This window comes from Scomber scombrus, chromosome 3, assembly GCF_963691925.1.
Source record: "Scomber scombrus chromosome 3, fScoSco1.1, whole genome shotgun sequence".
NCBI classification, from domain to species: Eukaryota; Metazoa; Chordata; class Actinopteri; order Scombriformes; family Scombridae; genus Scomber; species Scomber scombrus.
Window position 1 is genome coordinate 9,330,097 of NC_084972.1, and position 15,686 is coordinate 9,345,782.

At 44.2% G+C, this 15,686-nt stretch overlaps 1 protein-coding gene across 2 annotated transcripts; it reads right to left on the minus strand.

Moving 5' to 3' along the window:
* Positions 1-6,389: 6,389 nt before the first annotated feature.
* gata2a (GATA binding protein 2a) lies at positions 6,390-15,145 on the minus strand. Of its 2 annotated transcripts, none has more exons than XM_062415681.1 (5): positions 14,917-15,145; positions 13,542-14,114; positions 10,682-10,827; positions 8,260-8,343; positions 6,390-7,586 (listed from the first exon to the last, which is right to left on the minus strand). In XM_062415681.1, exons 1-5 carry the CDS (start codon positions 15,143-15,145, stop codon positions 7,287-7,289), a joined length of 1,332 nt encoding a protein of 443 aa, XP_062271665.1. In that variant the 3' UTR covers positions 6,390-7,286. The 2 variants fall into 2 exon arrangements, with proteins under 2 accessions (XP_062271665.1, XP_062271664.1); XM_062415680.1 differs by having other exon boundaries at positions 8,260-8,385.
* Between the last annotated feature and the right edge of the window lie 541 nt (positions 15,146-15,686).

A 15,686-nucleotide genomic window follows, 5' to 3' on the forward strand; every position in this document is an offset into this window, starting at 1 on the left:
ACTTTTTGGATCTAAAAGAGCTTCTGACATTCATAATTTCACCCCTTTGAAGTAACACTTTCATCTTTCTCATCCCTTTTCAAGATGTCCCTGTGGTCCTTCAATGGTTTAATCATATTATGCTTCTTTTTTTTTTTTTTTTTTTAAGTGAAGCACACTGTGTTTCATTGATGGCACGTTGCAGCCCTCTTCATAAAACTGGCCTGTGTGTGTGTGTTTGTGCCTGCCTATCTTTGTTGACCTGACAAGTATTGGGTAAACAAAACTGGAGACACAACAAAAAATCTCAAACTGGAGATAAACACTGAGAACAGTCCTCAAGGAATGCCCTCACCTCCTACTGTGTTTCTGCATGAGTGACGAGATGAGCAGCACTGAAACGATGCTTGGCCGCTTCATTTACACTATGAGTAAGTCAACAGTTATCTGGTGTAACTCTGCATACAGGCAAACTTGTCAGAAGCAATCTAGATGTACCTGAATAACCCAAAGGATAGAATAGAATCTAATTTTTTGTGTTTTAGTCATAAAAACATAGATTCTCATTGTCATATGATGTTAACACTTGTGTATTTATGTACATAGGTTTTGAAAGGTCGGTTCAGCTATTATTTGACTATCTATATCTTGCATGGCAGGTACACTGGTTGACCATGGCCCTAGTTTGTGCCTTCCATACATTGCTGCTGATAGAGTTAGAAAACCTTCACAAGCACAAGCAGAGTCAGAGAGACGATGCCTTACATGAATGAGAGGGTTATTCCTCTTCTGTTGCCGTAAACATAACCCAAAGGCCCCACAATTATTGTGTTGTATTCACAGCTTAACAAGATATTTAGGGAACACTGACACACACACATAAGGAGAACTTCTATCCCAGCTACAACAAACGTACCCACACAGAAACTCCATCACATGGTGTTTCCAGTGACTGACAAAGCAGCAGCTTTTCAGGGCAGACAGGGAGAGTCTGTAAGCAACTGCTCATGACTGGTTAGCTCTGACTAGTAGCACTACATTGCTATCTATGCTACACTATGCAGCAGTCAGTTTGTATTCCCAAAAAATCCCTGCATCACACACTACGTAGCTATGAGGTCACGTCTGGTACAGTCCTCTTGTTGCATCTTTGAAAATGTAGGGAGAGAGAGGGTGAAGGCAAAATTTTAGGGTGTAGTTACTCTTTCAGAGTAGCTATGCTTTGTTATGAGGACAAGTTGGTCCATGAGAATGAAGTGGGCTTGAAAATTATTTGAGCTCTGTCACTTAATCCACCACACAAGCAACCGTCGTTCGACTACAATAGAGAGCAGAGCAGCTTGGGAGTCTGAGCAGGGCACAGCAGGTCTTCCCGTTCTCTGTCTGGTCATCAGTCCCTGTGGCAGTGTCCAGAGGACCCATCCAGGGGTAGGCCCCTGGGTCCCAATCTTCTCACTCCTGGCCACGAGCCAAGGTGTACTAGACTCCCCCACTCATGCTTTTCTCCAGTTACCTGCCAGTGAAAGCGAGTGGGGCGGGGCAGGTGCTGGGAATGGCGAGGGACATTAAATGGGCGCGGAAAAGGATGGCAGGTCCAGACGCCCACTCCCGTGAGCCCTCCAAGACATTAGTACTCTACTTGCCCCCCTGTTTGTCAATGGGAGCCTCGTGATGAATGGGCTCATTTGTCCTCAGACAGTGGGGATGAATTTGTCAGTGGGAACAGGTGAGCAGGGGGGCCTCAGAGCAGTAGAACACAGCATGAATGAGACCTGAACACCAGCTGTCCCAGGTGAACATCCTGAATGCTCCCTGTCCCAGGTGAGAGGAGACTGACCTCATTTTCAGGGTGAGTCGAGGGAGGGGTGCTCTGCATGTCCACACCCTGCCTCTGACAGCTACCTTTTTAGCAGATTACACGCTAGACGACTGTAGCAAAGAACGTGTGAACGGGAGGAAAATGGGAAACGCTCGGATGACTGATGTTAATTCATCATGGTCTTGGTTTGAATTGCCGCAAGTTCATGTGATTAGGGGAGCTGAATTGTGTCATGATTTGGTATCTGCCTCATTTCAACAAGGGATTGTGTACAAACAGTGGAAGCCAGACGCATTAGCACAGCAATAACATCAAAGCAAGTGGATACTGAGTCTGAGAGGGGTAAATCATCAGGGAGTACAACATAGCAGCCACAAAGACCTGTAACTCTATGCACTCAAACCTTTTCATTATTAGAACGCTCTAGTCAGAAAGTGCTTTTAAATACTACAAACTGGGGCAATAAAGTCTGTCCCCAGCCACCGCTGAATGAAACTCACTTCTGTCATATTAACACATTATCCCATTGATGCTGATGAAAAAGCGAAGAGTTGTCTTTCATACCGTAAAATATATATTTAAATACATTCTAAATTGTACATGACATTTACATTTTTAAACTTTAAAAAAAAATGTTTTTACCATGCTTCACATTCAAAACACATAGATTACAATTGCTACACATGTAAAGCTTTCATCTGAGCCAAAATCCTTATTGTTAGCTTTATCCTTTGTGTCACAGAGAGCAATGTTCAATATTCCAAATTATGCAGATATTAAGTGACAAATGTATGTTTACAGGGAAAGTAGTAGATTGATTTAAATAGTGGTTGTACTTAATGTAGTCAGGACAAGCCTGCAGGAAACTACAAGATGAAATCTTTTAAGAGATAACACTTCTATACAAATTTAAAATGTTGAGCTCTTTTAATCAGTCTCTTTTTAACATTCTGTCAGACCGCTATGGTCTTAATTGGTCCTAATAGGACAAATAAGTGTTTCCTGTTTGAACATCTCACTTCCTGTTTTTCTTTTTTCTTACTGCTTTGAAAAGCCATGTCCTCAGTGAAGCTTGGCATGCAGCTGTAACTAGCAAGCAGCTTTCACTGTTTGGCCTGAAGTGCTTGAGAAAAAAAGAAAGAAAGAAAAAAGCGTAAAGCACTGTAGGGGTCATAGGAGGCAAAAATGATGCAAGAACCTAAACACATTTAGCTTTTTCTGACTAATTTCTGACATTAGAGAGATCATCAGTGAGATTCGATGTTCTGGCAGGTCAGGATGCGGTTGTTTCCTGTCAACAGAGGTCATCAGTGATTATCTGCTGTCAATTCTGCTTCTGTGCTTCTACTGACTGTCAGTTATTACCGTCAAAGCTTTTGCCGATCACATCTTCTCCCCGTGGTATGGTTGGTTGATCTGCAGAGTGTTAAGAGTTGTCAAATTCTGTAAGTGCACCCATTTCCATGAATAGTGTTCAGCAGGTGTTTTACTGAATTTACCCACCTTTTTCCTGTTAACACTGTCACAGGGGTATTTCTATGAATTTCTCTTAATCCGCGAAAAGAGGAAGTTCAAGTTTGGGTCTCTTCATAGCACAATCACTATGACTCGGTAGGTATTCACAACAGTTATGAGCTTAGTTAATGCTTCATCATAGCAAAGGGCAAGTTCTCTTTTTGTTCATTGTCAATAAACAAGCAACTTATTTTATGTCAAATAAAGGCAGGAATACACATCCCATGCTTGTTTTATCTAAATACTGCCCCGTCTTGTAGCCTTAATATCCTTCTAAAGGTCTTAGGAAGGAGGGATGCTTTTTTAGTTAGGGTCCAGGCAAAGGTCAACCCCCATTGCAACACACACGAAGAGACCTGCATCTGAACCGCGCTCCACTTCCTTTCATCTTCAGCGTCCCTCTCTCCCTAACTCAACTTTGCGAGGGGATGGTCGGGATACCTTTTGATTTCACTAATTCAATTTGATGAAAAAACAAATACACTGGGGGAGTGGGAGACAAGAAGAGAGTGGGAGTAGCAGGGGAGGCCGAGAGGGGAAAATGGAAAAATGAAGAGATGCAAGCGTTACATGGAGCTCGGAGAAGGGGAATGAGCGGGTGGTGGGGCGGCGGGGTTGGTGAGGACAAACGGAAGAGAGCAGGGGAGAGACGAAAAAAGGAAAAGGAGGTAGGGAGTCGAGATGAGTCGAAACATCCAGTTCCAGGTTGAAGTCGTAAACCTCTCCGTGCTCTGATCTAGGTGGCCACCATGGTCACCCCGCCAACGCATCTGACATCTCTCCTTTTCATCTCGGCTGTGGAACGCCACTCTGATAGTGAAGATAAGTAACATCCTTATTTTATGGCTCTTTTCGTGTCACGTAAATCATAATGTGAGCTAGAGAGGGAAGTCCTGTTCAATGTAGCTGTTGGTTTAGTGAGGCTTGGTGAGTAAAGAGTATGCACAACCCTCACATTACAGACAGTGTATGAATTCAGTGGGGGAGAAAATGGAGCAGCGGTGGCACACGCTGACGACCAAAACATTTAGCCAAGCATTCATTTCAAGAGCAAGTGTGCATGTCATGTGCTTGGTACCTAATGTGTTTTTCAGGGCCTAGGAGATGAAATGCCGGCCCGCTTCCTGCAAACACAAACACTGCCTCTGCGTCAGACATGAGAAGCTTTGTCACACACACACACACAAACACACACACAGCCCTCGTCGACACGTATGCACACATGCCTGTTCATGTCTGCGTGAGTGTGTGGATGTGTGTGTTGAGGAGAGGGCAGCTCTGGGAGTCACTGGCCTGGCAGACTGCTGTAATATTTTTGGGAGGGCTGCTCCTTCCCTCTGGAGGGCCTCATTGAAGAGTGCTGGCTCTCTCGGTCTCCCCCTCTTAGGCTCCGGGAGTCCGGCCAAGCCCGGCCGAGCAGGCTCGCTGGCCGCTGCAGCGCACAGCCCGCTGGAACCGTGGCTTGTACACGGCCCAGCACCCACAGCACTGCACTACACACAGATGGCTAGACTGCTTATTGGCAGTCGAGCGTTACATTTTCACTGGTGTTCAGCAAGTGGATGAGGGGGGGATCCCACCCCCGCTTTAAAAAAATAAAAAAAACAGAATCCAGTCCTGTATCCATGTGCGTACAGCCAGTCAGTGTTGTAGGTGCTGATGTAGCATGAGCTGACAACAGAGCGCTTCAGCCACACTGGATAACAAAACAGCACCTATATGAGCAAGCCTCGGGGAAACCCCAGGAGATCAACCACCACAGCAGTCCCACAGATGTGAGCAGGGTGGAGGGTTCAGTGTGTGTGTGTGTGTGTGTGCGGGGGGGCGGGGGTTAGTAGTCCACTTTTAGCCTGGACTTTTTAATCGGATGGTTTGTGCTGTGGGTGTGTGAGGGCATGCAGAACTCAGTGATGATGACCTCAAATTGACCCTAATCGAGCAGACTCATTAGTGGCTGGCTCTGTTCAAAGTTTCTTCAGCCCCTTTATTTTACTGTAATCTTCTAAATGGGAGGGGGGTGAACAATGGCCAACATGGGGAGAAGGAGAGAGAGAAAAAGAGAGAGAGTAGAGGAGAATAAAAGACAAATAGAACAATTGATAGAACAGAGTGAGGGAGAGTGAAAAAAGATAAACAAAACAAAGAAAGAGAAAGAAAGGGAGGACGAGATGGGGGAGAAACAGAGTTGACGCCTGCTTCCTGGCAGCCTCAGCTGCGTGCACATCTGTGTGTGAAGGGGTCTGAGCAGACCCCCACGTGTTTGCTCAGGTCGCCTGATTGCCTTTCCTTCCTCTTCTCTCTCCCACTAAAGACCTGCTGTCCTTCCTCTCACTCCAATCACTGCGGCCAAGAGAGAGGGCCACTCCGACAGACAGTGGGAGTGAGAACGGCTCCCACCGAACTGCACTCACAGAATTCATCACAAATGTTTCCATGAACATTTTTTCGCTTTTAGATATTAAAATAAGAGATCTTGCATGGGCTATTTAGTTAAACAAGAGTGTGATTTAGGGTTTGTGTTTGTTATTTTTCAAATGTGTGTGTGTGTGTGTGTGTGTGTGTGTGTGTGTGTGTGTGTGTGTGTGTGTGTGTGTGTGTGTGTGTGTGTGTGTGTGTGTGTGTGTGTGTGTGTGTGTGTATGAGCATGTGGGTATGTGCATATGTATGACTGTGTGTGACTCTGGAGCCCTTCGCTGGAGCCTGCTGTCTGGGTACAATGGTCCAGCCTGGGGCCTCAGCTCCACAAAGAGGCCTTCTCTTAACAACGCGCCATCACAGATAGAGGAGGAGCCTGACCAAAGCATTTCCACGCTTTAGGGATCACAGAGCTTCCCTTGATACATCTGATATCACTTATGATTTTAATAATCAAGCATTCTTCATTAGAAGGAGACTCGAGCCTGATGCTGTTTGTGTGTGTGTGTTTGTGTGTGTGTGTGTGTGTGTGTGTGTGTGTGTGTGTGTGTGTGTGTGTGTGTGTGTGTGTGTGTGTGTGTACACAGGAGTGGTCGAGACAGAGCAAACTGAGGAGGCAGCGACAGATTTGACTTCAGTATTAAACTTTATTTCCTTTACTTTTGGGAGATGGAAAAAATGATAAAAACATACAGCTCAGGGACTTTTCATCTAAGATAGGTCAGTGTTTTTTTCCTTACGTAATAACCACGAAATTAAAATCATAACAGTTTCCATGTGTCCTTGACGAAAGCTTTAAGAGTGAAAATAAATTATTGTAGCAATAATTATAACATCAAATATAACAACAATAATAGCAATTAAGCATTTATAAACACTCTATTTACTGTGTCTTTTTTTCATAAAAGTCCATTATTAAAAACAGGTGAGCATTGTGGTGGTGTACAATCCAGCATGTGAGGAGAGCACTGTTTTGCGGGTACTATAGTCTGCATTGGACTGGTTCGTAACAGAGGTGTACGGGCGTTGTAGCTGTCTGTGTTCAGCCAGTCTTTACACTTCCAGCACTGAAGAGTCTGTCTGTCCACAGCAGTTACTGACGACAGCCGGGGGATGGACAGGGTGCACGGATCTCAGTATATAATGAGATGAGGTGAAAACAGCGGTTCTTTTTAAGACCTCTCGTGAGTCTCCTGTTACAGGGTCAAGAAGAGGTGGGTACCAAAGTGACTTAGTAAAAATAAGCAAAAAGAATGACAAGCGTCTCCATTCACTCCATTCCTGCAAGCCTCAGTCACCCTGGGGGAGTCACACGCAAAGCCCTCGTCACATTAGGTCTTCACAGAGTCCGCTAAAGTCCTGCTCTCTGCAAGCCTCCCATCAGTGAGGTCAGGCGACACACGACCTTCAGTCATTAAGTCCAACTGAAAGTCCCTCCCCTCCAACCACTGTACATGACGCAACAAGTCTGCTCAGCTTTCGGCGTGATGTGGAGGCCATTTAGTGTTAATGGCAATGTGGTGGCTCCTACAGGCTGAGAAGGAGTTCTCGAGGAGCCTCAGTGAGGCTCGGCCCAGACCGGCGAGCGATTGGAGTGGTGGGGGTGACCGAATGAAGGATGAATGGGCGTGGGAGTAGGCAGCATGTGTCCCGAGTGGCTGAAGTGGGGCAGGTGACCCATGTGGGTCATGTGGCTTGTGAGGCCGGGTGCACTGCCAAACGGAGAGACCTTGTCCTGCATGCACTTGGATAGCTCGTCGAAACCATCCCCTACTCGTTTGTTCCTCTTGGACTTGCTGGACATCTTGCGGTTGCGTGTCTGGATGCCTTCTTTCTTCATAGTCAGGGGTCTGTTGACCTGTGGAAAACAACACATTAGCTCAAAGCCGTACTGACAGAATGAATTCAACATTATAATACTTAAGATTTATTTTGCTGTTAGTTCCTGCTCATTATTTCAAATGGCATCAGGAATATGTCACATATTGCATTGCCAATTAGGATTTACATGCATTTATTTCATGGCAGTCCAATATGAATGACGGCAGTGTGAAATAAATGCTATAAATAACGAGCAGCTGTTTTGCATATATAGCTGCATTATAAGGCCAGTCAGGGGCGTCTTTTAGCCTTTGTCTCATTTAAAACCAAACAGAACCGTCCTGGTCAATATGAATACATGGGGATGAGGGCCTGGCTGGAACTGAAAGGAGCAGCCTCAGACAAATCCCCATCAGTGTAACCGACGCAGTTACACTGAATGACAGTCCCACCCTGCAGCCTCTCCGGGGAGTAACGCCCCCCATTGAAACAACGATGGATTAATAAAAAAGAGGACCGGTGGGTTCTGCTCGACAGGGTGAACAGGCTTTGCCTCCACACTCCCACAGCTCCTCTGCTCCTAAATCGATACGAGCTGTCCGCCCACTTGACCAGTTAACGACCAGCACCCCCCCCCCCCCCCCCAAAAAAAATCTTACACTTCAAATGCAGCGTTCGTGTTTCTGGTATTTTTATTTAAGGTTACTTACATTGTGCAGTTTAAAGTAAAGGCCGCAGGCGTTACACACCGGGTCCCCGTTCCCGTTGCGCCTCCACAGGGTGGTGGTGGTGGTCTGGCAGTTTGCACAGCAGGTGCCTGCCCGTCTTGCGGCGGACTGAAGGAGACAGAGAGAAACACATCAGGAATAATGACACATTCACTTGTTGGCGAGAGGACAGCACGGACGCTGAAGTGGACAAAAAAACACAGTGTTGTTGTTGAGACACCTAGTATATGGCTTATCGTTATCATCTGTTATCAAAACCGGTTAATGTGTGATTTCTGCCTCAGCGCAAAATCAATAAGGGACAGAAAGTTTTTCTTCAATTAAACGGCGGCACGTGGATTTTTGTGAGGTTTCAACTTTGAACGCAGAGGCATGTGCAGAAAAGCATCACAAGGAGCGACACTCAGACTGGAAAAATCACTTAACTCCTCTATTGAATCAATTGCATTTATGCAGACCGCTGCAACCATGATCGAATGTTCTAATTTGCGCAATAAGATATGGAGACATTTTTCTGCGGAATGCCTGTTTGTGTACACGCCTGCTAGGAAGGATCATATTTAATGAATTAAAAAATAAGTAGGCTATGCTAGTATATTGACATGTTATAATGCGAGCCTTGTATAAACCTTCTATTTATCCTGATCCAAGGAAACTGAGCTACAAGTCGTGTAAGACCCGGTGTCCTGCCTGGCTGTGTGCTCCTGCGTCCATTACGGATCAATTCTTCACACTTAATAAGAAACATTAGCTTTACATGCAAGAACCCTCCGGCTCTTTGCTTTGCAAACTGCATTCAGGGTTTTCTTTTAATTAATTTCAGGTGGACTCGTTGCTAGCGACCTGTTCATTTTTTTAATGCGAAATAACTTAAAATAAACGCAGCGTTTTAAAATAAAAGCCGCTGCGCGTTAAGAGTGTGCCACTGGCCACCGAGAATGACAAACAAGAGAGTAACATAAATCCATTTATTTTCCAATCCCCGCCCCTCACGGTCTGTCTCTTCACACATAAGCGGCTCCTACAGTGTTGTGATAATCTCTTTACAGTGTATGTCAGGCTGGCCATAGAGAATGCAGCGCGCTGGTTGAAGGCGGAAACAGCCGGGAGCCTGACTTCCTTATCTGGGCCGGGCAGATATCCGGATAGGAAACAACTGGATGCCCCTTTGAACACAACTCTGAAAAACACTTGAGCTGAAAATGCAAAAGCTACAGCCACATGGGCCGAGCCAGTGGAAAATGTAATGGACTTTTCACGAGGAGGGACGGCGTGGAGGTGGTTAAGGAACAACACGAGAAAAATATGATTAAAAAAATTAGGTTTGGTGTTTAAAAAAAAAACCCATCAGAGAATATCTCTGCGGATCGCCTGATAACGGCCAATTTATTGGCAAGTCAAATTACCAGCTAATGTTAATGAAGACCATTAGACCCAGGCTACAGCCTCTGCAATCATAATTAGGCTGGGCACATGAAAAAGTCCAGACCTTTTTATTGCTGTAAAGAGATTATAGCAGCAGTGAAACTTTCGATTATATAATTTTAAAAACAGTAATTAATCGGCGAGTATTATTATTAGTAGAGTATTATCATTATCATTATTATAATTGACGACGTTGCTGTTAATTTAGTTAAGTTACTTACACTTATTAAGTTAGGAGCACAATGGAGTGGTTATCTTAATTTCTACTAAGCACATAACCCATTGATCGTCATTATTAAATGACAGAGAAAATATTTTGAATTTGTATAAAGTTGTTGTTATTTGTAGCTATTTTCTAAAACTCCACAACAATGTGTCCATAAAGCAGCCACTGCAGTATGAACGAATAAATCACTCATTATTGTTCTGAACAATAAAGGGTTTATGAGTTACTGAACAAAAATAATAATAATAAAATATAATAAAAGACAATACAAATAATTTCTGTACTCTTCTTTGTGATTTTAAAATGAATCTAAATATACAGTTTTATAAATTGCTTCATAATCCATGAAGTAGATCAAATGTGGGCACATAGAAATATGTCCTGCCTCAGTGGGGTTAATGGTAGAAGTGTCTGCAGCTCTGGAGCAGTGATACATCAGTAACAACAATGTTATGTGTCCATGCTGCTTTTCATTTACTCAAGCATGGTGTTAACTAAAGCAGCATGGGCATTGGTATCAGTAACAGTATCAGAAGTACCAGCAATAATGATAGCAGGAACAATGGCAATAGTAGCAGTATTGTAACAGGCCATGAAGGCGGATCATCGGGGGGTGAGAGGGACAAACAATTCCAGGAAGATCATAGGGAAAATATAACTTTCCTGGAATTGTGCTGCCGGCATCTGCTTTGTGCTCATATTTGGGTGCCTTCTGTCAGAGTAAAGAGATGTGGGGAGAGAAGCAGGACTCACCAGTCGACGTTTGGGCTTGATAAGTGGTCGGTTCTGGCCGTTCATTTTATGGTACAGTCCACAGGCGTTGCACAGGTAGTGGCCGGTACCGTCCCGTCGCCACAGAGGGGTTGAGGTGGCACCGCAGTTTACACATTCACGGCCCTCTGCATATAATTCAAGAGAAGGAAACAAGAGAAAAATTTATATAATTAAAAAGTTCACTATCAGTCATAAGCGCACCATACAGCAGCTGTCCGGTCCAGTCAGGCAACTACACAGAGCCGAGGGACACGAGTGGCCCCGGATGGCCCTGTAATATGAAGTCAAAATCTGTCTGCCCATATGAGAGCGCAGGTGTACCAAGTGTGCATGGCTGTCATGGACACAGACACCTCTATGTAAACCGATCCAGAGTGGGGAGGCCAGAGACAGCCAGAACATGTCCAGAGGTGTCCAACAAGAAGAATGAGACTCACCATCAAATTAGGACTACATTATTCATCAGCTCAGTGGGCACCCATGAGGGGAAATATAAGTGTGCGGTGGTGGTATTAAATGTGCCCGGACAGTGTTGCTGTCTTTGATGAAAAGCTTTCCTGCCAGTTGGCTGCAATTAATATAGAAATGACTTTAAATGTAGCATTATTTAGATGAAGTCTAAGTCTCAGATATTTAGTCCTGTATCTAGGATAGACTTCACATGCATACCTGGGCTCTTCTGTGTAAAAAAATCCAGTTTTTTTACTTATTCCCACCCACTCTCTTTCTCTCCCATACAGGTTTGACTGACTTCAAACAGCCTGTTGCTAAACCGACCGATTCATTTAATTCAAGTATCCCTCTCTCCCTAGAGCATCATCTCATTATTCCTGATATAATGCCAGCGACACCCAAAGTCCCACCCTTGCTCTACAATGGAGTCTGACCTGAGCAAAAAGCTATGTTCCTTTTGAAATGCACCTAAGCGCTTTTTTTGTTTCTTTGTACCTCTCTTCTCTTCCTCTTAAGTGTTTCACAAGTCCAGCAACCACATTAAAACAGACTCATTAACACTTTAAATATTCATCAGCAATGACTGAAGTATTATGCAATGTTAAGTGTTGCAATAAGAAATTTAAAAAAAAAAAAAGGTGAGATGAAAGCTTTGTGTGAAAAGTTAGGGTAGACTGGAGGAGTTCTGGTTTTAACAGGAAGCCACATGACTGTAAGGTATATGTGCTGACAGCTGAAATGTCATTGTGGCATTTTGTACAACAATCAATCACCATTACTGGCACTGGACATCGACTTTGATAGATAAGAGTTTTTAATGCTGTAGCTGATATGTTTGTGTTAGTGATTCAGGCACAGTCTGGCCAGCTTCTTTTAAATGTCACAGTATAACATTTCTCTGCTACAAAAGCTCACATTCAGTCAGATTATCAACCGGCGAGCATTCCCCCAGGTGGATTAAGAAGCAACGGATGACAATGTTGATAATTGCACAACTACATTTTGGAGCAGCTTGTTAACATTAACGCTTGTCACGTTTGTCCATTAATTCAAAGTACAGCAGCTGGAACAATGTGGGGAAATTACAGTCCCATTATCCAGACTGAGTTGTTTTTCAAATGTCTGCACTTTCATTTTTAAGTATTTCCCTTAATATAACTCCCCAACACACACTATATTGAATCAGGTGCTCGTCCAGACAGTCAGATAATAGGCTGTGCTTTATTATAAACAATTTCTCTGACTCTGAGAATTCTGAGTAAAAAGGAAAACCAATTATGTGCATTTTTAATCAGGATTACTCAACATTACTGCTCTCCAAGAGAGTGGATGCATAAACGCAACAGTGTTATTGAATACACTCTCATCTAAAGAGAGAAGCAGATCTACTGTGGACTTGGTTGCCTTCACTTCATGTCAGTGCACTGGGCCAAGGCCATGCTTAAAAACACAAACAGCAGGGCTGTGTCGCCTGTGCTTTGTTAGTACTGGGGAGAGCGGTGGGCGGGGTGTAGGGTCGTGATTTGTTCCCTTGGAGGTATACAGGATATGGCAGGAGCCAGGGCGTCGTGACTCCTTCATTTTTTAAGTGCAATAAAGGCCACATTTGAAAGAAAACAAGACTATGGCACGAAGAAGAAGGTATCTGACTTTTTGCACATGACGTTATGGAAACCAGTCACAATGAGACCTGGAGTATATTTTCTAGTGAAAGATGCATCAGTTTCATTCGTTGTCAGCATAATAACTGCGTGCAATTTTTGGCCGGATCATCAAAACACAGGCTGTAGATCTCATTGAATAATGAATTAGTTTAAGTCAGCCTGATCCTAATCATTCAAATCTCTCCTATACTAAAAGAAAACCCGTTTAATCCTGCTCACGGTGGACTTTTAGTAGGCCTGAATAGTCGAGTTTCATCTAAGGTTGATTCCTCTTTAAAGTGAACAACCAAAAGTGAGATGGGACGAAGATAAAACAAACCAGAGAGAAGCGCCCGATATGAAATTTGTCACTTGTTTTTTAATTGCCCCACAAGTTGTGCTTTCAAAAGTTGACATCAGCATTATGAGCTACAACAATCTAAAATTACAAAAAATAAAAAATAAAAAAAAAGTAAAACGAACTTGTATGTAAATTCTCGTATGATATTGCCCCCATATGTTTGTCACCACAACGTCACTTTTACTATCAATTGTAACAATATTAAGTTATAATAATAATAATATTAAATGGTGACAAATGAAACGTTTATCTATTGATGATTGGTTTGTTAAACTGTAGTGCAGCGCTTCACCGCTCAGCAAAGTCAAACTATTTCATTAGGCCTATCAGTTTAATGTGCCATCTGATGTGAGGGAGAGAAATTCAAACACATGACACTCACCTGAGCTCGACCTGGCTTTGCTTTTACATTTGGGCGTAAAGCTGGATGAGGACCCGCCGAGCAGGCTGCCGGGGTGGAATAGGCTGCCGCTGTATTCGTGGGGTGTATGCAGAGGGTACGCCGGGTAGGTCGGGATGGGGTGATGCGTCTGGCCCTGGCTGTTCATCGAGGCCAGTCCGCTGCGGAGCGGACTACAGCTTTCCATTTTCATGCCGTCCGTCAGCTGCACTTGGTACTTGATCGACTCTTTCTCGTCCATCCTGGTCGAGGTGGAGGTCGGAGAGGTAGGGCCGGGGTCCGGAGACACGTCTTTCGGAGGGGTAGGGGGGAAACTGTACAGGTGCGGGCTGGAGTGGGACGCCGGAGTAAGCGACGACACCGGGGCTGTGCCGGTGCTGCTGCTGCAGGGGTAGCCGGAGCCGGTGGGGTGCAGGCCGGGTTTGCTGAAGTGGCTGACCGCCCATGCGTTATGGTGGTGGGCAGCGGACAGTGCTGCTTTCCCGGGATCCAGCCAGGGAATACCGGGGCTGTGGATGAGGTGTGGTCGGCAAACCTGGTTCCCAGTGAGGCGAGCTGAAATTCAAAATAAGCTATTTAATATATTTTTTTCAACATTTTTAATCCCTCTTTAACACAGCTGTCTTTCCATGAGTTTACAACACATAACAAGTCACAAACAAATCTTACCTGTTAAATCCTCTGAATGACTCAAATCCGACATTTAGTTCCACAGGTCCAGATGTTAAATAGTTAATTTAAAATAACAGATTTTTCTCCCATTTGCTTAATTATCCTAGACAAGAGAGGAGTAGCCTCACACTGTTCACCTATTTAAAATGGTAAAAGGCCTAGTGGCTTCACAAAAGTGGAAAAGCATAGCTACTCGCCAGGGCAGTATCTTTTCATCAGCTGCAGCTCTCGAACTAAAGATTGTTATTGGTAAATTTGCGGTTTTTATTTTATATCCGGGAAGTGCCTCTCTCTCTCCCTCCAGAAACTCCTGCCCCAGCAGAGAGGGGTTAAATGACATAGGAACTGACTATTTCCCTTTCCTCTCGCTGTCATTTGCTAGAAATTCCTTTTATGTCGCTGAGTCGGCCCAGAAATGTCAAGGAGGACTGTTGAAGTATTTTACTGCACATTGCATAAATTGTTAACTTGGTAAAATACTTTTGCACAAAATGTAATGAATAGGCCTATTCCACAAACAAACGCACACACTGTTCAGCTATTTGGTCATGGATTATTAATAGGCTTCTATACAAAATATAACAGCACCTTTATAATATGTGTAGATTTTTTTTTTTTTTACTTGCTTCTTGATTCCGATAAGAAAACATTTTAAATTCATGTATCTAAGTTATGCGCATCTTACCGTGTGCTTGGCTGTAGGTGACCCTTGCCCGGGAATTGGTGTAGTAGGGGTTCCCTTGAGAGTCCAAGTGGTTCAGAAACATGTCAACTTCGTCCTGGGGCAGTAAAGGCGCCATGGGCTCCATGTAGTTGTGGCTCAGACTGTGGTGGTGAGAGTCCGGGTGCTGGCCGTTCAGCACTGCGTGATGGTGCGCCATCCACCGAGACTGATCGGCCGCTGCGACCTCCATGACTGAGCTGGCCGTCTCCTTTCCTCTCAATGCCTTTCTGTGTCGCGCTACTTTTAGGCTATGTTTACCTCCAAGTGGCAGTTAAATCCTCCTTACAATATGGTTCCTTAGCTGCGAAAGTCTCGGCTGTGTTTATTTACTTCAGAAATAGAATCCTTAAATAACCCGGTCTCCTCTTTTCTCACCTGCAAAGATACGAAAACAAAATGTTATTTCATATGAAAAAATTGTGTCCGCTCCACCTCTCCTCCCATGCACAGAAGCATCCTTATATATGTATATCTAATCATAGATGGGTGAAATAAACTTGGCACACTTCAGAGTCCTATATTACAGCTCGAAAACAAAGTAATGCACAGCAGTTAATGCATCCCGTCTCCGCATAAAGGGAAAAAAATACAAATGTCTCCTTTGGATACCTGTTGCAATTTCGATCAGCTGACGGCAAATACAGCTTGGATGTGTAAACCTCCTGATCCGTGCAGTGCTCGGGCTCATTAATGAGATGTGGCGCAGACTGATGCGGCTGGCGCCAGTAAAT